Raw genomic sequence first — 26925 nt, 5'->3', positions numbered from 1 at the left:
ATAAGTTTACAGTGTACAATACAGCTGTTGGTAAATAAAGTACTCTGCATAGGTTTGTCTCTTAATATCTAATCTTGCTTTTTTAGTGTTAGACATTGCTAGGTATGCCTCTCTATTGTCCAGAATATTTGAATATCCACCAACCTCCTGATCTGGGGCTGCTGGATATGAAAGAGTTTACTGTAGCATCAATGTTGAAAAGTCAGTTCAGTTTGTCATAGTTTTTCAAGTATTCTCAGCAACAAAGGTGAGCAATAACCCCCTTCCCTCATTTTAGGTATGATTTTTAGCTAGAGTCCCTTAAAAACAAAAAGCCAGACAGCTTTGTGAACCATCAGTAGACTGCAAACTCCAGACAGGTGGTCCATGGACAGTTCCTTCTAAGGTTTCAACTTTGGGAGGTTTTCTGTCTAAAAATGAACTGACTCTTAACAGTCATAAATAAATAAATGCATACATAAATAATAAAGACACAGAAGAACATCTTGTTGCTCTTAAGCAACAGTTTGAGGATTACTTTCCAAAAGAAGCTGAATCATACAATTGGATATGTAATCCCTTCGGAATTGAAATCAGTGAGCTGCCCTCTGGTTTATCCAATAAGACACAAGAGTCCGTGCTCTCTTGCGATGAAATATCTCAGTTAGAATTTTAAAAAGACACTCCCTAATTCAGTTTTGGATTCAGAGAACTGAACAATACTCCCAATTTGTAGAAAAAGCAGTTTGTTTGCTGATGATATTTGCTACTACGTACCTGCAAGATACATCATTCTCATCACTTACTGCCCTCAAGTCCAAATATAGAAGCAGGATGAATGCTGAATCTGAAGTTAAAGCTGATGAAGATGACATGTGTCCTCCCTGACTTTTGCTCACAAAAGTATGCGTATTCATCATATTAGAAATGTAAAACTACAGATATTAAAATGTGAGTTGTATGCTTATATCTGTAGAACAACACACTTTTTTAAAACATATTACTCTTCTCCGAAGAGCTTTACAATAGCTAATGGTACAAACAACATTTGGAAAGATCCTTAAGTGGTCCACTGAGACCCTCAGTAATTTTCAAGTGGTCTGGAGTTAAAAATAAAGGTTTGAATACCAATGTTTCAAACTCATCAAAGATTTAGTGAAAGCATAACATTTAATCTAAAGTTCAGTGAATTAGAAACAGAAATTTCAGCATCACGTTACCTACGGCACAAGCATAACACAATTACACCACTCTTCTTTACTGAGCTCCTGGTAATATTAGAGAGCACAACAAAATGGGCTTGCCAGTGTGAGCACTAACTATCACAATTTTTTCAGCAAGGTTCAACCACAGTCCGCAAGGGTCACTTGGCAATCAAATTAAAGCTCTGCGGGTGGGCTCACAGAGTGCTTCTGTATTTGCACCTCATCCTAGGCAGAGAGACTGGAAAGTAAATCTAACCAGCTCTACTCGACAGTGCAGTAGAAAATGCATCTTCAGGTGTAGCTAGCTGCAACTGATTTCCCACACAACTAATGGTAATTTCATCTATCAAGAACCAATGAGATATTATATTCTACTTTAGCCAAGAAAGTACAACATTACCAAGTGATTTCTCTTTTTTTCCTCCCCTGTAACTCCATATGTTAAGACAGGGATAGCACAGTGAGAGGGGTGGGGTTCTGTGGCACTGTGTTGCGACGTAACTGGGGAGAGAGAGAAGATGTCACCCAGCTTTCAAAAATTCAAGAGCACCGGTCTATAATTTATGGCCCTTGAGATATATTTCTCTCACAGTACTCTTCACAAAGTTTTACTTGATCATAGGCTCAGGTGAGGACCTGTTGCTTCCATCTAAACGATCAAATCATTGGGTTCTCATTCTTTGTGTAACACATTAAATTCTCTTTTATCTGGTATTCATTCAATCGGAACTCTCAGATAACTGGCACAAACATGCCACTTTCCTGTCTAAAAGCAAAACTCAGCATGGCAGTAACTCCCAGTCCCCAGGCTGCCTAACTTCCCCTAACCCCACAACTGCCGGAGTTCCCCCAGTCTCAGCCAGCTTGCTGGATCTGTTGGCATTCCTGGCACTGCCGGCTTCACCTCAGCCCCGCTGGCTTCACCCCGGCACCGGATGGCTTCACCCTGGCCTCAGATGACTTCCTGGCCCCAGCATGGCTGGCTTCACCCCAGCCCCAGAACTGCCGGCATTCCCCTGGCTCCGGCCAGCTTCCCAGCTCTGGAGCTGCCAGCGTTCCCCTGGCCCTGTTTGGGGATCCCCTGGCTTTGCCTCTCCTGAACCCTGCCTGTTTCTCCCCAGCTGCTCTCTGTTAACCAGCATGTTTACATATCCGACAACCACCCGGTTGCTGGATATGAGAGAGTTTATTGCATAAACAAATGGTTTGCACTTGCCTCTCTGGAATTTGCAGCTTGGATCAGTCCGCCTAGTGCTCAAATGATTCCATTGAACAGAAACGGAATGGCAGAGAAATAGATACCTTTCAATGCTATTGAAATTTTAAGAAGAAAGTTTTGTAAAATACTTGATCAGGGAGTTAAGCTTCAGAAAGAGTTGGCAAGAATCCCACTCTTTCCTATGATGGTATGATATTTCCACTCCCCAATCCTGCTCCCAAGAGAGATGGGGAACTGATCTGAACGATGATGTCTTCTGTATTCCCCAACTCCGCAAACCCAGCAAGAGAGTAAAAATTACTAAAATAGCAATTGCAATGCTCGTTCATTTTCATCATCTTTGGGTGCTGACTTCAGCTTTGCCCCAGGCTGGACTGCGAAATAAAATTAATTAGTCTATATATCAGTTTGTTGGAAGTGTGCTTAAACATTGTATCCGAACTCATTTCCCAGTCCACTATAGGAAATGAATATACAGAAGCAGCTTTAGGGAAAGTGAAGTAAAGACATAATTTAGAGAGTCAGGGGACCACCTCATGACAATTTGGTCTTGTGTGCGCGCATCAAGCCAAACTGCATTGTAACTCCATTTTGGAATTATAAAGAGAAATGCTATAGTACATTTCTGTGTCATCTTTTTAGCATGGTTTAACAGCAATTACACATGTAAGACCATAATTAAGCAATACCATGTTGTAACACCATCGCTCAGTGGTAACTTTTTCTGGGAGGATAGGACATAACGTCTTACACAACAAAACTGTATTGAAGGACGCATCTGCAATAACGCTAGTCCAGTGTGGTTCAAGTTCTCCCATAAAAACAGGGCCTAACCATGCCTTGACACTGAATGAATAATTTTGCAAGGGATAGGTAGACAACAGGACCACCAGTCGCCTTCCTAGAGCCAAGACATAAGACATCACTATAGGCTTCTGATGTCAACAGGAAAGAATCCACTGGTGATTACTCATATTGCCACTACTAACACTGTATCATGGGATATCTCACAGGTAGTGGATTACTTCAGGAACCTCAGAGGCATGTGAACAAGAATGTCCTGTCCCACAAGTAAAGGGAGAAAATTAAAAGATTCTGAAAGTGAATGCTGGATAAGTAAGTGGCGTGGGAAGGCACTGTGGAACATTGGTCTTCCTTCTTTGGGGAGAGAGAGGTCTGTACATTTTGGATGGCCTCCAAATAAGCAGAGAGGTGGAAGAGGCTGGCTAGAGTAGTCAGAGGCAGTTAAACTAATAACAAAAGGGGAGTATAAAAAGGAGGCATGATATTAAGAACTCTTCATACAAAAATCAAGAGGCTGAGAACCAAATTAATCAAGGAACCAAAAGAAAAGATACTTAACTGCCTGTACACCAATTCTAGAAGCCTGAGTAATAAACCAGAGGATTTAGAATTGCTCATTTATGAGCATAAATTCAATCTAGTTGACATTAACAAAACCTGGTGGATGATTTGCACAATTGCAATGTTAAAATCAATGGTTATAATCTATTTAGGATGACTGAGCGGGCAAAAGGAGAGGTGAGTGATACCATTTTAAAAATGTACTTAAAAACATCCAGAAAAACTTCAACAAACACTTGTTTTAAAGAAATCCAAACAAATATTAACTTAATAAAATAACACTATGTTTTAAAAATGCAATCATTTAAATAAAGGTTGTGCAGTTTCCTTTCATTTAAAAAAAAAAAAAAAACAACCTGAGCTAGGGATCTGAAGAAAGCCAGTTAAATCTGCCAGCATACATCCTTTATTTAAAGGATTGTATTTTTTAAAAATAGTGTTATTTTATTAAGTTAATATTCATTTTGGATTTCTCTAAAACAAGTTTTTCTGGATTTTTTAAAGTAAAGTAAAATGGGAATTCCATCATATGTATTTTTATTTCATTCCTGTAAGTTCTTATCATTCATTATGAATGAACAAAAAAGAGAGACAGTCAACATTTTCTTCTAGTTTTCAGGCTCTGAGCAATAATGTAGTTGTGGCAAAACAGAGCACTACTCCAAACTTCTCAATCTTAACTCTTTTTGTAAAGTTTATTATAGCAAGAGAAATTCAGTCCAGGTTCACCCCATTCTTCTGTCTCATCTTGGTTTAGAGTCTCTTCCAACATTTATTCAGTTATGTCAATTTTGAGTATTGTTCTTGATTTGGTGATTATGTCTTTTTTCTGTTTGGTTTTATGAGAAGCAATCCCACCCCAAGCACATCCCATTTTCTTGGCACAATTACACCTTTACAGTGTTTTAAGTTATGATAAGTGGAAGGTGTTTACTGAACTTGGTGGTCCTACCTCCTATTAGAAGGAGTTCCTGATCAAACAGACAAACTATGTAAATTACATAGTAGATAAATAAAACACATGGATGAAATGGGAAACCATTAGTACTTAATATAAATCAGAGGTTGGGAACTGTAGAAAATTGATAAGGGAAGCAAAGGGACACAAGAAGAAATCATGGTCAACATTGTTAAAGGTCATAAGGAGGTTATATTTATACCCCCCCCCCCACACACAGCACAATGGTATTGGTTAATTACAAGTTGAAAATTGTAGAATGATCAAATAATGCAGAAAAAAGCATAAGTGTATTTGAGGAAGAAGATATCATCTCAATATATGGTAATGACAACTCTCTTTCTATCCCTGTAATATCTCTGCAGGATGTTAAACTACTAGGTTTACAACTTTTAAATCAGCAGGTCCAAATAACTTCAATCCAATAATTTTAAAAGAGCTTGCAGAGGCTCTCACTAAACCATTAATGTGGATTTTCTGTAAGTCTTGGGGCACTGGGGAAAGTCCGGAACATTAGTTCCCAACCTTCTCACTAGTGTGGACCCCCAATCACTCCCTAACCATTCACAGACAAACCCACCCCCACCCCAACTCCAATTCTAGCTGCTATGTACACTTCATTAAATGAAAAGGGAACCCACAACTTAGATTTTCAAACAGCAACTAATAACATTATTGGAAGACATTTAATTTAAAAATAATTGATTATAACTAATTTATTTAAAAATTATTTTCTATGATAATTTTTATTTTAATTTTTTCCACAGTCCCTCTGCAATGCCCTTGTGAATGGAGGTTAGCGAGGCTCTGGTTGGGAACCACTAGTCCAGAAAACAAAGAAACCTAACAGGCTGATATTTAAAAAAGGTAAAAACAGGATAGTCTGGAAAACTATTGGTTTGCCAGCTTTACATTAATCCCAGGCAAGATAATGAAGCAGCTGATATTTCTCAATAAAAATTAAAGGAGGGCAATGTAATTAATTTGTAATTAATACAAATCAACATCTGTCAAACTTTTTTTTTTTTGGTTTGATCACAAGTTTGTTTGGTAAAAGTAATAGTGCTGACATAACATACTTAGACTTCTGTATGGCATTTGACTTGTTACTACACATTTTGATTATAAAAATGAATTACCAAGTTAACATAGCATATGTTAAATTATTAAAAACTGTCTAACTGACAGATCTCAAAATGTAACTGTAAATGGGGAATTGTCATCAAGAAAGTGTGTTTCCAGGTGGGTACTGGAAGGATCAGTTCTTGTCCATTTGTTATTTATTATTCACATTAATAATTTGGAAGAAAACAATCATCCCTTATAAAGTTTGCAGAGAAGATAAAATTTTAGAATGCAGTAAATGATCCACTGAAGAGGACAGATTACTGGTTCAGAGGGATCTGGATCTGTTGGTAAACTTGTCACAAGCAAACAATACATGTTTTGATACAGCTAAAGGTATACATCTAGGAACAAAGAATGCAGGCCTTTCTTACAGGATGGGGACTCTATCCCAGGAAGCACTGAGTATGAAAAATTTGGGGTCTTGGTGGATAAACAGCTGAATATGTGCTCAGTGTGACGCTGTGGCCAAAAGAGATCTCACAGTTCTGGGATGCACAACCAGGGTGATCCTGAGTAAGAGCAGATAATTACTTGTCCTCAGCATTTGGCACAAGTGCAGGAACACTGTAACCAGTTCTGATGGCCATACTTTAAAAAGGACGTGGATAAATTTCAGAAGCTTCAGATAAGAGCCTAAGAGCAATTAAAGGATTAGAAAATAGAGAAAATCCAGGGGTGACTTGGTAATTTGTAAACACCTAAATGGGGAACAAACATGTAATAGTGGGCTCTTCAGCTTAGCAGTGGATGTGTGGTGGAAATCAAATTCAGACAAATTCAGATGCGAAACAAGATATACATTTTTGGCAGTGGGAGTAAGTAATTACTGGAAAAATTTACCATAGATTGTGGTGGATTCTTGTCACTGACAATTTTTACATCAATACTGTATTTCTCCCTCCTAAAGTAAGATGTTCTCAGAATTTTTTTTTTTTATTTATTACTACTACTACTACTGCTGCTACAGAGGATGTCAGACTAGATGACCATGATGGTTCCCTCTAGCCTGGGAATCTATGAATGAAAACAGTACAGACTGAACCTCTCTAGTCTTGCACCATCCGTAATCCGGCATGATTTCAGATAGCGGGACGACCACTTATGCATGTGTCAAACTTTCTGCAGTTCCATGAAGTTTGTTTATAGCCATGAGTCCTTCAGCTGTAATTTACCCCAAACGTCTTTTAAGAGCCCAATAGGCAGTGGAAGTGTTGGTCATGCTGCTACGCAATACTGATCTCCCGTGATCCACCAAATTCTCTCGTTTGGCGCTGGTCAGGTCTGGAGAGTGCCGCACTAGAGAGCTTCAATCTGTATTAAAAAGGGGTGATACTGACTTGGATTGCATAGAATTAGTAGTTCTGTGGAATGGTTTAACCCTGTTGACACGGGCAAAATTAAACTGTTTCATATCCAAGTCTGCCTGCTACTGGATCTCCCAACACGATACTTTTTAATTAACACAGAATAATGTTACACGCAATTGAAAGGAAAGAAGCATGGGAAAATCGGAATGGAAATGATGGGTGACAGAAGAAAAGATTTGCTTCTGCCACTTGCTTTTGTTGGTATTACAGCTGAACGAGTAATTCACATTAACCAACTATATCTTACAAATTCATACTTTGCTATATGAAGTTAATCAATTTCTGCAATTTGATTTCATATTCGAAATTATTTGTGTCTTTTTTCATCTATACATTAATTGGGAACATTGGTGAATATTTGACTCGAGCAACGGTTAGATGTGATTGGACAAGTTAAGTCATAAGGTTTGAACTCCATTTCTTGATTTGATGAACACACAACATACTTCTGGAATGCCTATTATTTGAACTTCAGTAGCACTTAGAGACCCCAAAGAAGATCACGGACCCAACTGTACTGTTTTTATACAAGTACATATTGAACGACAATTGCTATTGGGAAGAGTTTATAACAGAAATAAGACAGATAAAGAAGAGAGAAAAAAATATATCACTCTTATTTTATAGATGGGATTAAGTAATTTGTTTAAGGTCACACAGGAAATCTGTGGCAGAGGCAAGAAACTAGATCTCACAGTAAGTCCAGTGCCTTAGCCACAAGGCCAATCATCTATATCAAATCATGAATAATAATTTAAAATTCTGTTTCCATAAATACTCATACGTATGACTTGGAAATTCACATTCCATGAGCATTCATGGAAGTGAAAATTGCATGAACTCTTGAGAGAAGCAAACACAAAAAAGGTATACAAGTCTGACAAAAATGGACGAACACAATACAACTGAATATTGACAGAAAATATTTTTCAGTATTCATCCAGCTCTAATGATCTAAATTAAAGATGCTTTTCAAGCATCTGCGCAAATTTAGATTTCATTCCTATCTTCAATAACGGCTTCTTTCCCTGTCTCCGTTCCCCCAAAGTAAGGGAGACCCTTCTGCACGCAAAACTAAATTCAAGGCCTGCAGATATAGCTTTGTTTATTGTATCAGCAGAAAGATCCCTTGAAATTTTACAACCATAAATGGTAGAACCATACTCCTTTTGTATACCATAGTTAATGAAAATCACCTGGTTTTGAATACAGAGGGAGCCACATACACCATGAAAATTCCCCTCATCCCCACAAATGAGAACAAAACTAATGAGCTTAAGCAAACTTTGAAAATAAAAATCTCTCCATTCTAGCCCCAATGTTATAGTGGAAGGACTTTTGTGTTAAGGTCCATGACCGCACAATCTGGCCGCTCCTCTCACAAGGCAGACACACAGTATACCAGAGGCCTAAGCAAAGGGATTCCAGACTTCAGGAATCCAGCTGTTAGGCCTCAAAGAGCCAAGACTTCCCCGAGAATCCACTTCAAACAGCAACAATTTTGAACTTACCTTCCAAATAGCAGCTGGAGGAAGAGGAAAGTCCTTTTTTCGATTTACAACCCACCAATTTCAAGCAAATCTCCAACATTTTCATTTGTTAGTTTGGCTTCAGCTTGTGTGTTCTCTCCCCTCCCCCTTAGGTTTCACATACACAAAAAAAAAAGTTTCCTGTTAAGAGGTCTAAAAATCCAGCACTCTTAAAACCATGAAAAGAATAAGCCAGAGAGGCAAATAATCCACAGAGGGCCCATAGTACCTGTCCCAGGAACTTAACTCAAGTTTTGCTCCCCTCTTGTTAACTCTTTTGGCAGGAGAGGGGAAAAAAAATCCTATTAAGTTAGAAACAGTTACTTCTTGCGGCAGCTCCAAAACTCTGCCATTCCTCTCCTCATACTCTGACTCCGTTAGGCACTTCGTGCAGGCAGAGAGCTGCTTACGTTAAACTGCCAACAAAGGGCCCCCTTCAGGCTTTGGCTGTCTGACTTAATGACATCAGATAGGCTAGTAACGCCCACAGCATACTTAACCCCTCATTGTTCCAACTTGCCTATGATTCAGGTTGACAGCAGGGTTCTGCTAACATACTCCTTCAGTCATTTCCAAAGAACAAATGAGCAAGTCCTCCTTGCCCTGGGATCAATGAGAGCATTATTTGAGCCTAAGTAACTCCAAACAAAGAAAAGGCTAATTATTGTTGTTTATATAGCTCCTGAGATGCATAGGGGAATTTACAGAAATAAGAATGCACCAATAAACAAAGGACTCACAATATTCTAGTGCCAGAGACCAATTGCCCTTCATACTAAGAGTTTGAACTTCACCCCACCCAGAGACGCAACACTGGCAGACACTCCCATTCACCACAGGGCAAGTAGAACACAGGAGAGAACCAGGCATTCCCCAGGACATACAATTATGACACCACCGTGATGCTTGCCATTGTTATAGGCTCATATATCTAGACCTAAATTAATTACACTTTTTGAATACTGGTTACCAAAAGGAGGAATACTTCAGAGAACCCCAGTGGCATCATCCAACCAATGACAAACTTGCAAAGCACGACTGAGTTAAGGTCTGAGCCTGGCGAGCTGGTCTCCTATTTTGTATTAGAGGTATGTCCAACACATGTATGGCTCAGCTCCTCCGTTGTCTCCATTGATCAACATCCCTCTGTTTAAATACATACATGCTTTTACGCTGCTCTAGACCAGTGATTTTCAAACTTTTTCATTTGCTGACTGCTAGGTGCAAATCTGTTTGGAATCTGAGATGACAACATGCAGATCCCCAGTGCACTGGTTGAAAACCAGTGCTCCTTTGTGACAACCACCCTTTGCAGATACCCTAGTCTGCGGACATTAATGGGTTCATGGACCACAGCTTCAAAACCACTGCTTTACACAGAAGATGCCGAATGGAATGTGCAACACTGGTTTATTTTAATTCTTAAAAAAATACTATAGCAGATCACAGGGGTAAACACCATCATAATGTGTGGTGCACCACTGTTGCAAGCATGATTAGAGCTCTTGGGAACCACGAAGCAGACCAATCCCAGCATGACTTCGCTTTTTGCCTCTGTGTGTTCCCTGCCCTGAAAGCTTCCCCCTGTATTTGTTTTAGTCAGTAATCATGCCAAAATAAACTAAACTGTTGCACTTCTCCCTTCCCGCTAAAGTTTTCAAACATTTAATATTTAAGGGAAAATCTGCATGCATCAGACAAGCGTGTATCTAACACAGCAAGCATGCAGCTCAGATTGTGAATATATATTATTTTACAATATTGTTTTGCTTCAGCGTTCTGATCTGCAGGGGTTCATTCTCCAAAGAGCACAGCTTGAAAAGACATTACCAGTCTCTCAGCCTACACCATTTTTAAAAAGTATATGAACAGTTTCTAAACAGACCACTGGCCACACTACTTCTATAGCATAAATGACTTCATGCCCTTTTCTGGTTTTACCCACAGATTTCAAACACCGTGGGGGAAAGGAAAAAGATAGGTGACCACTACTTTTCCTGTTTTATTAAAAAAAAAAGCTCTCTGTGACTCAGTTTCCTCAAGTTCAGTTAAGTCAGTGGTAGAGACAAGGACAAAACACTGACCTGATCGCAGCAAATATGGTGCCCAATCCACTCTGTAGTGCTACCTCCCTTCAAAAAGAATAAAATTGTAGCAATTCATTTAAGGCTCTGCTTGAGCTGCATAGAGAGGCAACTCAGAGTGGTCTACTCACTCAGAGACCCCTTATTTTCCAAATAGAGATTGTATACATAGAGACTTTACACTTTTGAAAGTTGTAAGGCATTGAATTGGGAAAAGGGTTAAACCATGAGATTGTGAGCAGGGTTATGTAAGACAGGCAAGTGACCCAGTCATCACATGCTGATGCCAGGAGCATCATGTTTAAGGAACCGCTTTGGAGTTGCAACACAATAACAGATCTGAAGTTCATGTTGTTATGCTTAGTTATGCTGACCTATTCTACTTTTCCATATCATGAATCTTCTCTACTCTGTCAACTGTAGGTAAGACGCAGAATTCCAGTAGAACTACCAAGACTGCCCCATTAACACTCAGCCTCATTATGAATAAGGTAAAACAATGGAATATCAATGGAATTAATAGGGATTGTTTTTATTATTTGAAGGTGTTCATGTTCAATGCTTTTAAGCCAGGTTTCAAATTCTCTTTATTCTCTTCCTTATATACAGGCAACAGTTAGAACATGTAAACGGAGTTCTGAAGAGAGCACATTCAATTCATTTATTAAAATCTGAACATTTAGAACGGGTGGGTCAGTCAAGATTTCCAGGTAGTTTAAGAGTCTGTGTCAAGATTACAGACAATTTTGCCCACTAAAGTCCTTTTATTTGTTGAATGGCATATGCACATGGGTATTCTGATGTTACCTAATGTAGTTTCAATTCCTGACTTTTCACTGTTACTATGCATCTAACAGACAAAAGATTGAGAACATACTGACAAAACAATGTTACACAGATCTAGTCTGCAGTGATTTAATTCAACTCAAGTGCATCTAAATCTCTTTGCTATGTTGGTTTAAAGTAATTTCCCTGTTAATTACGGCACCTACACAGCTGTGCCCTTGTTCAAATTAACTGTTCAGCATTTTGGGTACATTCCCATGGTGCAGTGTTCCTTGGCCCAGCTCTGTGTTTTCTTCTCAAAAGGATGCTGTGTTGCGACTCCTGGAAACTAGAGGAGCTCTGGGACTGATCAGGATGGGGGTCAAACTAAAATTTCCCTGATTCATGTCTAGCTTCCATTAATTTTGACACTGCTGTTTTTGAACTTCTATCGAGTTATATGGAGGGCCTAATACAAATAAAATGATGCACGTGCATTTAGTTAACATTGAAAGCAAACTAGCAAAACAAAGTGACCTGAAGGGCCTCCGTACCAAAATAGTAAAATTGAAAATGGCACCAGCCTCTGAAGTGCTCCTTTGTTGTAATTTGCTCTGACACTGTCTTGTACATATCTGCATTCTGTTGACTCTTTTCCAGATTGGATTAAATACGTTGCTCTCTGCAGAGGGTTGTTAAACCCACGACTTCTGAAGGTGTCTACATGACAACCACAGATGGCATGGTAGCTATAATGAGTATGTGAATTCACTACTACCAGGCAACTCATGGTTGCCTGCCACTCTTTCAATGGAGAGATGACTCAAAGCAATGGTGGGACACAGAGGTACACAGACAGGCCAATCCAGGTGTGAAGCAATGTCGTGCGGAATAGTTACTGAAGGCTGCCTGAAGTGAAACAGTTAGGAATGAACACACATCATGAAGTGGAGTTACCAAGACTGTGGAGAGAGAAGGCACCAAACAATTTGGTTTAAAGAGAGTCTCTGTGAAGATGCAAGGCACTTTGAGGTGAGCTGACTTCAACTATGCCACTATAACACTACTGTATATAGGACCATCCCTAGGGGATGCAGAGCCCTGGGCAACCCGACCCCGCAACACTTCTGCCCTGCTCCCCTTTTCCCTTCCCCCAAAAGTCCTGCCTTGTTGCATCTTCGCAGCACCCTTCCTGCCCATGCTCTGCCTTCCTGGCCCTTTCCATGCAAGCCAGGCAGATTACTGGGGGCCGGGTGGTCACCGCACCACACACACTCATCATGGCAGCAGGAGCTGGAGCAGCTTAGCAACCTGCTCTGCTCTGCCCCACCATACCACCCTCCCAGCCTACTGTGCCTCACTTCTCTGTGGTGGCAGGAAATAGAGTGCCCTAGGGGGAGGGTGCTCTGCTTCTTGCTGCGGTACTGACGCTGAGCACATTGGTCTGGAAGAGGGCAGCGGGGCAGAGCGGAGCAGGCTGCCAAGCCACTCCAGATCCCATTACTGGGGTGAGTGAAGGGGTGTGTGTGGGGTGACCCCTGCGGCCACCCTGCACCAGGCTGTCCGGAGGATGGTTGAAGTGGCTGCCGTGGGGTCCCCCAAATCATGGAGCCCAGGGCAGCCATCCTGAACTGTCCTATGGATGGGACAGCTTTGGCTCTATAGGTTTGGCCAGAGCATCCTCTAACTTTTCTTCACACACAATGGTGCAACTCAACCACTGTAGCACTTTACTGAAGACACTACTCTGCTGACATGAGTTCCTCCCCTGGTGTACGTAATCTACAGCCTCAAGAGCCGGAAGCTACACCAACAGGTAAAGCTCTCTTGTTAACACAGACCTGCCTACGTGGGAGGCTAGATCAGTATAACTATGCCTCTCAGAAACGTGGATTTTTCACCTGAGCTGCAAAGTCATATTGATATAGATCTACAGCACTGACCTGGCCTAGCCAACTTTATTTCTGAATGAGTACGCCCACTCAAGAGTTTCATTTGTCCATGCACATTTCATTCACTCCATTAGTTAGCCTCCTCTGAAGACAAGCCCTTTGTCACAAGAATTCTTCCACTCTGACCTCAACTGGGGTACTGTGTCCAGTTCTGGGAGCGACCTTTCAGGAAAGATATGAAGAAATTGGAGGAGTTGCAGAGAAGAGCAACAAAAATTATTAAGTCTTGAAAACATGACCAATGAGGGAAGAATGAAACAATTAGGTTTGTTTAGTCTAGAAAAGAGAACACTGAGAGGGGACATAACAGCTTGCAAGAACCTAAAGGGTTGTTACAAGGAGGAGGGACAAAAACCATTATCCCTAACCTCTCATGATCGGAAAAGAAGCAATGGGCTCAAATTGCAGCAAAGGAGGTTTAGGTGAGACATTAGGAAAAACTTCACAACTGTCAAGGTGACTGAGCACTGGTACAAATTACCTGGGAAGGTTGTGGAATCTTAATCATTGGAGACTTTTAAGAGCAGGTTAGACAAAAACCTGTCAGATGTTCTAGATAGTGCTTGGTCCTGACATGAACTTGATGACCTATCAAGGTTCCTTTAGTTCTGCGATTTATGACACCATCAGCGTAAATTTAATCCTTTCCCTCCTCATTCCCCCTGTCATGTGCTGCTTTTACATGGGTCAGGACAAACTATGCTAAGATCTGTGAGCAAGAACCTTAATCTGTTTATTTTTGCTAAAAAAATAATGGGTACTGGATAAACAAAAATTACAATGGTACCATTTCATCATGCAGAATGATCTTCTAATGGTTAAAACAATTAATCCCTTCTAGATACACTCACAAAACCTGGTCAACAAAAGTGCAAATTTCAGGATTATACTGACTGATTGAACCCTGGGATACATGAGCAGTTACTGGAGACAGACGCGGTTGTCATCAATATTCCAGTGTTCAATTTAGTGTGCCTAGTGAAGCCACACTAAATCAAGCCACCAGGGCTGCACGGTCAATGCTGGTACTCCTTGCTGTCGCAAGGAGTAAGGGAAGCCGACGGGAGACTTCCTCTCATCAACCTCCTGCTATGCAAAAGACTCACATCTGAGATGTTGACTTCAACTACACAATTCATGTAGCTGGGCTTGCATACCAAAAACCAATTTTTGTTCTTAAAGTGGACCTGGTCTTAAAGTCGGTTTCTATAGCACACAAGAACATAAAATGTTTATGTACATTTTGTATGAGTTTTTATTTTATTTCTTTTACTTATTCCTTGAAGTCTGGGCATCAGTTCTTTCAGGAGAGCATGCAAGTTAAACACCACAAATCTGCATCCTGGCAGCAACTGGATGATCCAACTCCATAAGCAGAGTGTGTGTTCTGGGATGGTGTCATACCAAACAGGAAGATAGAGTAAATATTCCTGTAATCATATTAAAAGCAGACAGTGTTTTTCACCAGTTTCAAAGTGCAGCTGAACTTCAGGGTGGAAAAAAAAACCAATCATTTTATTAAAAAATTAAAAATGGATTTTAATGTAAGAAAGATTTTTTTTTATTTTTTAAAGTAAAATACAATATTTCTCAATCTAAAACAACAGTTACAATCAACTCTTGTCCCAAACCTACACTTACAGTGTCATAAAAATGAACGAATGGCTAGTCCACAGGTCGGCAACCCTCGGCATGCATCCCAAGAGTGGCACGTGAACCAATTTTGATAGTCAGATAAGGCGAGAGCTCAGCCCCACCTCTCCTTCCACAAGCAGTGTGGGTGCACAGATCCATGGGTGCTGCTCCACTCCCACAGGCACATGTCACAGCAAGGAGAGCTGCCATGGAAAGGTAGGGATGTGCAAGAGTCACCCATGAAGTGGCTGGGCTGGGCTTCAGGCACAGGGCAGCATGCAGCTGCTAGGCCCTTCAGGCTGCAGGTGCGGTGCAGTGCACAGCAGCTGTGAGTGTGGGGGCAGGGCCCTTTAAGCCAAAAGGTGGGGCTGGGGCAGAGCTGCTCCTCATACTGCCCCACTGCTTTTCCTGCAGACTATGATGGGCCACCAGGTGCCAACGCAGGCCCAGGGGCCTCACAGGGTGAGCAATGACATGAGGACTGGGGGATCCTCCCCCCGAGTTAAACGGAAGACTTGCTGGCTATGAGGCAGGGCACTTTAACAAACAGCTCCCACCATGCAGACCGGTGGCTTATCTGCCCCCTCCCCACCCCATCAATCACTTCCAGGTCAGCAGGGGCCTGTTTCTTGCAGGGAGGTGCCAGATTCGGGGGACGAGGCAGGGCCTGTGCCTCACTTGTTGGGGCAACGTGAGCAGCATCTGTGCTGCTGGCAATACCAGGTGGGGGGGCACCCTCAATGAGCACGGGAAAGCCCTTGCCTTGCCCAGGAAGGGGCAGGTGGCTAATCCTGTGAGGTGTCCTGTGCTAGGACCCATTACTAACCCCAGACCCCCCGACCAGCTGGGGGCACAAGCAGGTGCTGGGCTACACCACCCTCTATCTTCAATAGACGTGGGGTGTTATCTCCTCCCTGATACCTGCCCAGCTCAGTGTCATGCAACAGCCAGGCTTTCAGTGGGTCCCTTCCCGGGTGCATCTTGGGGAAGGCACAGCTGCTGGCTCCCCTTTCCCCCAGTGCAGCGCAAGGCTGCAGGCAGCGAGGAGGTGTTTGGGCAGAGCTGGGAGGGGAAGCTGGTGCAGCGCCAGACTCCTCGTGTCCCGTTCTGGTGGCAGTCCTGCCAGGCATCCCCCTTTAAGCCTTGGCATTGACTGCCCCCCGACCACTGGCTCTTCCCCATCCAACTCTGATCCAATACGCCTATAGCTGCAAAGGGTAAGCATGAAGAGAGGACTCAGCCTTCCATTTCTGACAGCTGAAGAATGCTCACCACTGGAGCCAGACACTTGTTACCCTCATTAGCGGCTTAGCAAGTGCTAGCAGCCCAGCCAGATCACACAGTTCTTTCTGCAGGGACAAGCAGTGAATGCCCCGTAATCAGCAGTCACTCTCTTTGTACAGAAAACATTTGTGTGCTTATGGGGATACCCATATAGTAACTTCTTCCAGTTTTGGCTTAAATGGATCTGGGGCAGCGCACTGGGAAATGTAAATTACACCCTAACTGTGGTGGCTCAAAGGAAGGTTCATAATGGACATTAAGGATAGGTAATACTGGACCTAATTTTAAAAAAGTACATTAGTGCTTGCATATGGACAGCCAGTTCCTCTCGCCCTTAGGTCTGGCAACAGTTAATTTGTGTCTCAGAAGTTTGAAAACATACCTGCAACAAATTGTTAGTTCCCCTTCAGGTCCAAGTGGAAAAATGTCTAAATCCATAGTTCTTTTGGCACTCAAGGGGTGGCAAGGGTTACGTGGGCCCTAGATACATCTACTATATTCCATGCTGGAATTAGCAGCTATAGAAGCTGTTGTAAGTAGGATTATTAGTAACTTTAAAAAGTATCACTGGCACTTGGACAGAACATGGAGATCAAAAGGTCAAATTTCAGCACCCCACCTCAGAAAGGTTTCTGACCCCTGCCAGTGCATCCAGACTAATAACTAGCTCTGGCTCCTGGGCTTTCAAGTTCTGTTTCTCAACAGAACAATACAAACAAAGACAGACTTAGGGTGGATAGGATTTTTTTTGTGGGGGGGGGGGGAGGGTGCTCACATGCTTATGTGATGGTGCACCTGGGCCAAGCATGGCAGAGTTAGTTAAAACATTGTCTAGGGAAAGAGACAATATACAGGAAAGTCTGGAGGCAGCATAAAACGGCAGGGTGGAGTAGACTGAAAAGAAAAAGAGAAGGCATTCAATACACACACACATTCCTTTATTCCTCTGCATTTTTGCCACAGAAAAACTGTCATGGTTTCTAGGTGTAAGAGAGACCCTATCTGGGAATATTCTGAAGAAACTTGTTCCCTGGGTAAAAAGGAAATGTGTCAAGTGTAGTTAGTGCAAGATGATAATGCAGCGCCTATCTGCAAGAATGAATCACCTTACGGAAAACTGCTTATTGGGAGAAAATGTTGGGGCTGAAGATGTGGCTATGTCTGAAGAACAATGTGCATCAAATCTGCAACGCATCATTCATCAAGATTGTCCCTATGCCTTTCATTATAAGTGTTATTTAAAAAGTAAACTCCCAAGCTGTTTGCTATGTTTTATGTTGCTAGGAAAGAAAGTTTAGTTTAATTAGTTAAGTAAGTTTAGAATCTATCACCCAAGGATATGGTAGAGAAAGCTACAGCAACAGAAATACACAATTGCCAGTTGCTCCAGCTGTCATTTTCTTATCTTATATTACAGGATATGTGCTTCTTATTTTGGAGCATCATGGGCACAGACCATAATGGTGATGCCATAAGTCCATTCCCTATCTTACTTTAGCATAACTCAACTTTCCCAAAGGAACCTCCATCCTATACTTGTTTGCAGTGGGGCATATTCCAAAATTAAGTGAACTCTAAGCGCAGTGAGTCTTAGCGTTTTTTTGTAATCTGGAATCAGATCTGCATCAAAATGACAATGGGAGTGGGGGGAAGATGAAACCTAGGCCAGGTCTACACTAGGGAATTAAGTCGAATTTAAGGGTCTTAGGTCGATTTTATAAACCATCAGCCTTCACCACTACACTCAATAAGTTGATTTTAAGGGGCGCTACAGTCAACTTCTGTAATGCTGAATTCACTGGCAGTAATTCCTAAAAGTCAATTTTACAACATTGACCTATACAAGTGCAGATGGCAGCATTCAATTTTATCAGCCTCTGAAGCTGTCCCACAATGCTCCTCCATGTGTCCTTTCTGGTCATTGCTTCACTTCCGTTGTTCTCCAGGTGAGCAGCAAGTAGGTGATAGGAGGCAGTGGCCATCAGCCTGTGAATTTTCAATCTATTTCCTTTCCCCTCTGGCCAGCACGGTGAGCAGATGTCAGGAGCACACCTTTGCAGTGCACCTAGTAGCCATGAGTTCCCAGGGTCGCAAAAGCACCTCAGCATGGAGCCATCAAGAGATCCTGGACCTCAGCACACTGTGGGGGGAAGAAGCTATCTTCATGCAACTCAGAGCCAGAAAAAGAAACGCCAGTACTTATGTGATGATACCACAAGGCATGATTCACAAAGGATACCCCAGGGATACTCAGCAGTGCTCTGTTAAAATCAGGGGGCTGGGGCAAAAGTACTGGAAGTGCAAAGAAGCTAATGGTCAGTCTGGTGTATCTCCCCAGAAACGCCACTACTATGATGTGCTTCATGCTATTCTGGGGACAGATGCAACCTCTTCCTCCAGAAGATGCATGGACTCCTCAGAAGGATGAAACAGGGTCTGATTTGTTGGTGGAGGAAGAGGTGGCCGACAGCAGGGTGCAGTCCAGTGCAAAAGCTGATCTTGCAAACCAGGACCTGTTTTTCAACTTCGAGCCTGTTGCCTAATCTCAGGAGGTGGCTTCAGAGCCAACTGGGATGCTAGAGAGAGCACTTCTGGTGAATATGCTTTTTTTCTACTGATAATAGTATGGTGCAATCGTGCAGGGGAGCGGCTACGCCTGTTTCCCTGAGAACAGCTTGTTAATATTTCTGGTGATGGAGCACTGAACCTGTTTGGATATCTTACTGAAAGTCTTAGACAGGCACTTTTGGATTCTCCTCAGGAGATTTTCGGGGAGACTTGACTTATTCCTGCTTCCATGGCAAGACACCTTACCGCACCAAGCCACCAGTAAGTAATCTGGACTCATGGCCCCAGAGACCACTCTTGCAAATTTTCCAGCATAATACCTGGACAGAACAAGCAATCTTTCCTTATGCTTTTTGCTTATTCTGAAGAAGCTGATATCTCCTTTGGCAACCACTAATGATTTCTGCCTGTGACCCACCCAATGCAGAACAAAACTTTAAAATCCTGGCACTGCTTTAAGAAGCCCACACAGTAGTCACCCCGTCCCCGCGGGCCAGCGGGCGATCAGACCCTTCCCTGTTTCACATGAGCACGTGCAGTGACTTAATTTTTTAAATCCTTTCACATGATTTTTTTCTGTGAACCACAGATAGCTTACCACGGCGTTCACAGTAAACAGCCGCAGAAGAGCTTCAATCATTCTTTTTGGAATCATGCATTCTTCAGCCTTAAGAGTCCACAGAGTGACCTTGCAGTTGCAATATGCTCTTCCATAGAGACAGACAGCCACTCGTTCTGTCAGTATGCTCATTGTTCTGGGTAAAGATAACAATATTGCTATTGACAATGCCCTTAATAGGTCAACATTTTTAAATGCAGGAAATGACCTTGCAAACTGGAGTAGAGGCCCCAGTCCCCCCAGAATGAGGTTACCCCAAATGTGAAGGAGGAGGAAGTGTGGTTAACTCTAACCCGCACCATGATCAGTCCCATGCAACACAGAATCCCATCGCTCAGGCAGACCAAATTTCAAAACGTCTTGCAATGAATAAAATGACAACGCACTAAGCATAATTAAGTAACAAGAATTTCACTTTCACATGCCAAGAAAAACATGGAAATATCTCAGATAGGACTCACCATGATAAGTGAAGTTAAAGCTAGCCCTGACACTCTGAGATACATAGGATAATTTTCAGAAGTTTGAGAGGGAGGGACACGCCCAGAGGCCTGACCCATGAAGCTGCCATGGGAGTGCCCTCTGGAGATGAAACTCTGATCCCTTCCCCTCCACACTGGACAGAAGCTCTTAGCTCAGAGGTTCTCCAAACTGTTGGGTGCATCCCCGTAGCAAAGTGCAGAGGAATGTTTTGCGGGGGTGTACAATGGACGCAGGACAGCCCCCCACCCCCCCAGAGGGTTGGGAAGGAGCTCCTGCCAACCCCATCCTGGACCCAGGTCTGCTCCAGCCCCAACCCCAGTCATGGCCCTGACTTCTGCCACAGTCTCACAGTGACTCAGCTGCCACCCTGCCTCCACCTAGCTTTGGTCCTTAGCTGCAGGTCTGTTCACAGTCCAGGGTACCGGCTAGGGGTAGGGGGCCAGAGCCCCAGCCACACCCTCAGCTCTGTGGGGGGAAGGTAGAGACAATCCTGAAAAGTCAGCAGATCACTGCCTTAACCCCACCATCCTGCTTCAGGTCAGAAGCCACAAGCTGCCTTTCCTATTCTAGTAGACAGAGTACGGGTGGAGGGCTCCCCAGGCCACACTTATACAATTGACGAGCCACATGTGACTTGCCAAACTGCATTCCCATCCCCCCCCACCCCCCCCACCCCCGATCACACTGCCTGCCAGTTAATGGCAGACGATCTCAGATTTAAACAGTGCGTCTTGACTGCTTTCTAGTCCCGATAATTACTCATTGACACCTTGTTAGCACACAGCATATCCCCTAAGACTATTGTTTTAATGCATACACAAACATTCCGTGCTTACTGCTTACTAGGCAATTGCTGTGCTACACTGAAAGACAATTATGTCTGCAGATGTTTTATTTCTAATATCATACCACCTAACATGTAGTTTGTGAAACAAATGCTCTCTTATTCTAAGGGACTGTTTCCACTAGATGCTGCAGCAATCAATTCACCTGCTGTCACTTTACACGTATGCTTCGACATGACATATCGATCTCTGAGCACATTCCCAGTGACTCTGGTACTCCACCAGGATGAGAAGAGCAGCTGGAGTTGACAGGAGGGCAGCTCCCGCTGAACTTACTGAGTGGAAAACACCATGGTAAGTACATTGACTTTTGCATGGGATAGATCGAGGGAGGTATCTAGTGTAGACTAGGCCTAGAATTTGCATCCCCATGCTGTCACAAATGAAACACAACAAGACGACTTATATGACATAGGTTTTACTCTAGGGATCAGCACCAGGATATTCAAGATGGACTATAGGCTTGTTCATCTAACTAAAAATATTCCTTGTCAACAACATGACAAAGCTCCTCTTTTCAGTCTCCCCTGATAATGGTAAATATGGGACTCTCACTGCCATACTTAAAGACTGTCCACATTGTCCTCCTTTATATGAGAGACAGTAGTACCATTTCTGAAACAGTGCAGCTGAATCCCTGACATCGAGGAGGTATGTACTAGTGTAGACATGGCTCAGACACTTGGCAACTTATCAAGAAAACTCAAACCTCTTAAGCTTCTTGACACCAACTTCAAACTTGACAGCAACATAACTCCACCTCTCCCTACATTTTCATCCTTGTAAAAGAGTCAGAAGTGCCCAGAAAGTGGGTGGCCACAGGCACCTGAACCATGGCCACACCCAAGTCACACTGTTCAGCCCCTTCTCCTTAAGCCTGTCACCTCTGCCTTCTGCGCCAGTGACTTGTTCACTTCTGTCCATCTTCTACCTCCTGTTGCTTGCCCTTATGACCAGTAAAAAGTAGAGGGGCCACAACCTCTGGCTCCTCCTATTCCGCTGCCCATGCATACTTGTTTTGTTCACAACAACCTTGTCCATTCTGCCTGATGCCAGTGTTGTGTGCCTTCCTCAGGCTTCTCACTGAGGCTGGGTCTATGCCTGCTTTGAATATCAATGGCTGCTACATAATTTTAGGTACGCCAATTGCGTACCAAAAACTGATCTACCAGCTGTTGATATTCGTCCCTGTCCTCACCTCAGAATGCCGACGGGAGCGCTCCGCCCATTGGCATTCCTTAAGCACTGCCGGCTTGCAAGGAGTCCCAGGGTCGACACTGAGCCTGGAATGCACCCTGGAAGATCCAACCTAAGTGTTCCATCTTCCATGGTGAGTGCAGACCTGCCTCAGACATATTTCTGCCTTGTGTGCAGCTACATGCATGAAATGCCTTTACTGAGCTCAACCAAAGAACACTAAAATACCCCTTCTCTGCATTCAGACCCCTCACAGACCCACTCTGACGGCAACTCCCACAAAAAAAGATGACTACAGGAAGCATGGGGAGTAATACCTAATACTCATCTGTGATCATAACCTCCTACTTCTACTCTAACCATGCTATGTAGGTTCTGCACTATTTCCCATGTCTGACTTCAGTGTGTGAGCTCCATGATGGAAGAATGCTTCTGTTACTGTTGGACACTGCTTAGTGTCTTGTGGGTACTTGTGAAAAGACATATATAAATAAAAGCACACACAAGCTTTATGAAATGTTAGCAATTTTGGAAGTTGATTTCCCAAGAGCCACTCTAAGAGGTGAGGCCCAGAAAAGAATTCTGAGCTAATAATCACGCAAATAAAGCACACTAAGCAGTTCAACTGAAAAACAAAAAGCTTTTACAATACTTTTACAAAGTATTTTGTAAATACTTTTACAAAGTATTTACAAAGCTTTTACAAAAGCATGTGTATTTGTTGCTTTTGCCTCTTTCATCCAACAGATGTTTGTTATTTGCAGTTCTCACAACTGAAGGAGTCAGTTGACAAATGGTGGGATTATAGACACGGGCTGTTAAACTCTGAAATCCCTTTCATGTAACATGTCAGAGTCCTTGTCTTCAAGGCAGTGGCAAAGGGGCTATGCCTGAAGCGTAAGATTTTAAGTCACCACTTCATGACACTCAAGTTAGAGAGCAGCATGGGTTGTCAGTAAGAAAGAAAACTGCCTTCAGTACCAGCATTTGAACTCTTTAAGGGTTTAAAATCCAAACCAGACAAGGCTTTTGAGATTCACTAAAAGCCATTTTGCATCTTCCACTGAAAGATTCGTAAACATTTACAGACAAAGCATAGGAAGAGGCTTTCTGGAATTTCTAGGGTCAAGTTGGAAGTAGTTCTGAAATGCATAAAATCACAAAGCCAGACCTTTGTTATACTGACCTTGCTTTCTTTATCTGGTCATCTTATAAAATAAAATGTTAAGAAGAGACTCGGAACTGGGAGTTTGCATGATGTGCACTCATTGCTAGCTTGGGGATTTTATTTTAGTGCATATTATAATATTTGATGCCAGATCAGAGACTATGGAACATATCTGAAGGCCACAAGGATATAATCAAATTAGCTACCTGGAAAATATCAGAAAATAAAAAAAAGTTTTTCCCCCACCAAGCAGCGAGAACATGTTTTGCAATGTAAGAAAACGAGAAATGAAAGATTAAACGAAACACACCAGTTGAAGTAAGGTTGCTCAAAACTGATGGGTTGAAGTAAGGAACCTAGTTTACCCTTACGTGATTTTTAGTACAACAGCACACACAACAAGCATCAGGACTATAGAAGCGTGCTTGATGTTTGCTGGAAAGCAAGTAGTTAATTTCTTCCATTCAAGGGCGGAAAAACCTGCCAAAGCAGAAGACCAGGCCTGAAAGATCAAATTACATCTGAGGAGAGGGTGGAAGGGGAGAATGAGGAAAGAAAACAAGTATTCTGAACCTCTGCACAGTATCAGACCCAGCAGGGATTAGGAGGAACATGAAGGAGCCAATATTTATCCAAGTTATCTCCAGGGCAGCTGAAATGTACTGTAAATATATATACTGTTCTTCTTATTTATATAATTTCAGATATATAGGAACCACAGGTTGTAACCAGCGCTGACAACTATTGTAGAAACATTATGTTTTAAAAATGGTTAGAGTGGTTGAGGGACTCCTCACACACCCCCATGGACATTTACTTGCTATTCATTTTGTCCTCAAGGTTAAAAAAACAAACACGCAAGGAGGAAATTAATCCAGCAGTGTTCAACAGCACTATTACCATGTACACACACAAGAAAGTCAAGTTTAGAAAAGCAAAAGCATTTGAAGGGTAGCCTGAGTAATCAAAAGAATGTACATTCTGAGAACATATCCAGGCTTAATCATCTGTGGTGCATACCATGATCCTGGTCAATATCAGAGAAGCAGTAGAGATGTTCTCATTAATTTAAACCTTTGGCCTTCTCAGGAGAAAATAACCTGGTCAGTGGTCAGTTGCTTACAAAGAATCACACTGCATGAACAGCTGTGAAGTTTAAGAATACTGTAATCACAATGATTAGCCATCAAGGGCATAGTTTCTGTCTGAACAATTCTGTTGCACTTTTTTCATCACCAACTGTTCTGAGACCTCACTTCCTAAATTCCTAAAATACACAGGAAAACTTAAAAAATAGTCAATTCGTTGCCATTCTCCCTGAGTAAGAACCATCCTTAGAAATGATTATAATTCTTTGCCCTGGAGATTCTAGGGACAAATTAAATCACATAGGAACAGACAATTTTATACATTCAAGTACAATATGAATGTTTTCATTCATATTTCATGAAAGCAAAAGACTGGATTACATAGCTCATCAGTAAAAAGTAAATCACATGGACCTTTATTCTCTTGGGCCCGATCCTGTAGAGGATCATATCTGGGTATATAGTTACTCCCACATGGAGTAACCTTAACCATGGACAGAACCAGGGACTATATATTTTCTAACATTTTATGAAGATTGCAAAATGGCTTCCTTTACAAGCCAGTGCTTTCAGACCAGAAACTCAAGACTGATTTAAGCCTTTAATTGAAGCGTGTACACATTCAATGAGAAAATGGTGAGTTCAAATATTGATTCGATTTCAAGATTTTTTTTTTTACACTACACAATGACCTTTTAAAAGTCACAGTATATCTCGTCTCAGACACTCATGGGTTTACATATAAATTCCCAGTTCACCTTAAGTATTAGTTACTCATTATTTCCAATTTGAGAAACTGAATAGATACTCCTTCAAAGAAAAAGATTCCAGTTAAATAGACCTGCCTATGACTATGCTCTACTTCAAATATTTCAGCATTTTATTTTGCTGGCTGCAGACAATACGAACGCTATAGAATTCATGCTTGGAATGCGCAGTATGGGCATGACTAGTATGTGAGTGAGATCGTAGCTAAAAAGGGTAAATTTGAGAAAAACAGCAACTACTTTATGTCAAAGGCAAATAGCAAAAATAGATGACTCTTGTTTACATGCAAATTGGGGCACTGATGCAGAAGACCTGTTCACCACGCTCCCTTTTTACTTAGTGAATTGGCACAAGGGATGCAGTTCAAATGTGCAGAAGTAAACCAACGAAAACAAAAATCAAAAAAATATACTTTAAATTTCGAGACAAAACTTCATTAGAGGAAAAAATATAGGTTCCAATATGCAGTCTTTTGCAAAGTATACTGATCGTGTCCAGCTCTGTTTTCTGTATGATGCATTGTTACCAATGAAACAGAAGTTCAATATAGCCTTTAAAGAACTTCTTCAGTTACATACATACATATCTCATAGAGCAGGAAAGGACCTTGAGAGGTCATCGAGTCCAGTCTCCTGCTCTCTCAGCAGGACCAAAGACCCTGACAGATTTTTTTTTTTTAAATCTATTTGCCCCAAACCCCTACATGGACACCTCCCCAAGGACTGGGCTCACAACGCTGTGGTTACAAGGCCAATGCTCAAACCATTGAACTATCCCCTATCCTTCCAGGGTAAGTTTCTTTGGTGGGAATGGGTATACTTTTGATATTAGATGTAGAAAAAACTGCACAAGGACAAGGAACATGTCCATATAAGATCTCAATTACACAGAAATAAGGCAGGAAAAGAAAGGCTAAGAAAGGCAAGCACAGAGTGAAAAATAAGCAGCATTCCTGATATAACTGAAGTAAAGTAAGCACTCTGTATTCCACCTCGTGAGGAATATGAGATTCTTTCCTTCTACCCTCTCCCTCTTTCCCTACCAGTCCAGTTCTCGTGGCAGACCCTTTTTACATGTGATCAAAGGTTTATAGCAGTTGGCATGAATCAACATAGTAGATTATTCCAGCCCATACCACATGCAGAAAATAAAGCAAGTACAAAAGTATAAATGAATAGCAACAGACACCCAAGAGGTTACCTGACTGTTTCCATGCCGGCCTAGTAACAGTTGCCAAGCCTTAAATTTTAGACTCAGAGTGACTTGATGATTGATTCCAAGAGAAGCAGATTTTTGAAATCTTACACAAGTAATTAGAAAAAAAAAAGTTAAGTGAAATGCCCAAATCATTGTTTTGAATACCTGATTCACAGATACACTATTCTGGATACTTAATTCATAGATTTATATTAATCAAATATTCAGAACAATGCACCTAGGCATTTCACCTGATTAGTTTCCCTATTTATTTGTGTAAAATTTCCAAAAATTGCTTTTTTGGAAACCATCAAGTCACTCCATCAAGATTGAAAATGTAAGATGTACAGGATAGCGTACCTATTTTTGGTGGCATTTAATAATTCATTTAAGAAAAAAGTCTAAAATCTTTATGATTGTGAAGCTAACCTCCCGAATACATGTGAGTGCAATGCTGGCTTCCTGAGTCGGTGGGCAGCCATCTTCAAACCAAAGTTTTTCTATAGGCGCACCAAATCCATC

General features: G+C 41.9%; 1 protein-coding gene across 2 annotated transcripts in view; it reads right to left on the bottom strand.

Annotated features, from left to right (window-relative positions):
* ABL1 (ABL proto-oncogene 1, non-receptor tyrosine kinase) overlaps positions 1-26925 on the bottom strand; it is a 155130-nt gene that overhangs the window by 44980 nt on the left and 83225 nt on the right. The window contains exon 1 of one of the 2 annotated variants that reach the window (XM_075015160.1): positions 8733-9143. The exons of the other annotated variant lie outside the window; for it this stretch is intronic. Coding sequence (XP_074871261.1) covers positions 8733-8817 — 85 coding nt within the window. The 5' untranslated portion in view covers positions 8818-9143. Of the gene's footprint in view, positions 1-8732; positions 9144-26925 lie in introns of those variants that run through there. 2 annotated transcript variants of the gene reach the window in all.

This window comes from Carettochelys insculpta, chromosome 21 (genome assembly GCF_033958435.1).
Source record: "Carettochelys insculpta isolate YL-2023 chromosome 21, ASM3395843v1, whole genome shotgun sequence".
Classification (NCBI taxonomy): Eukaryota; Metazoa; Chordata; order Testudines; family Carettochelyidae; genus Carettochelys; species Carettochelys insculpta.
This window is presented reverse-complemented; position numbering and strand designations above follow the sequence as displayed.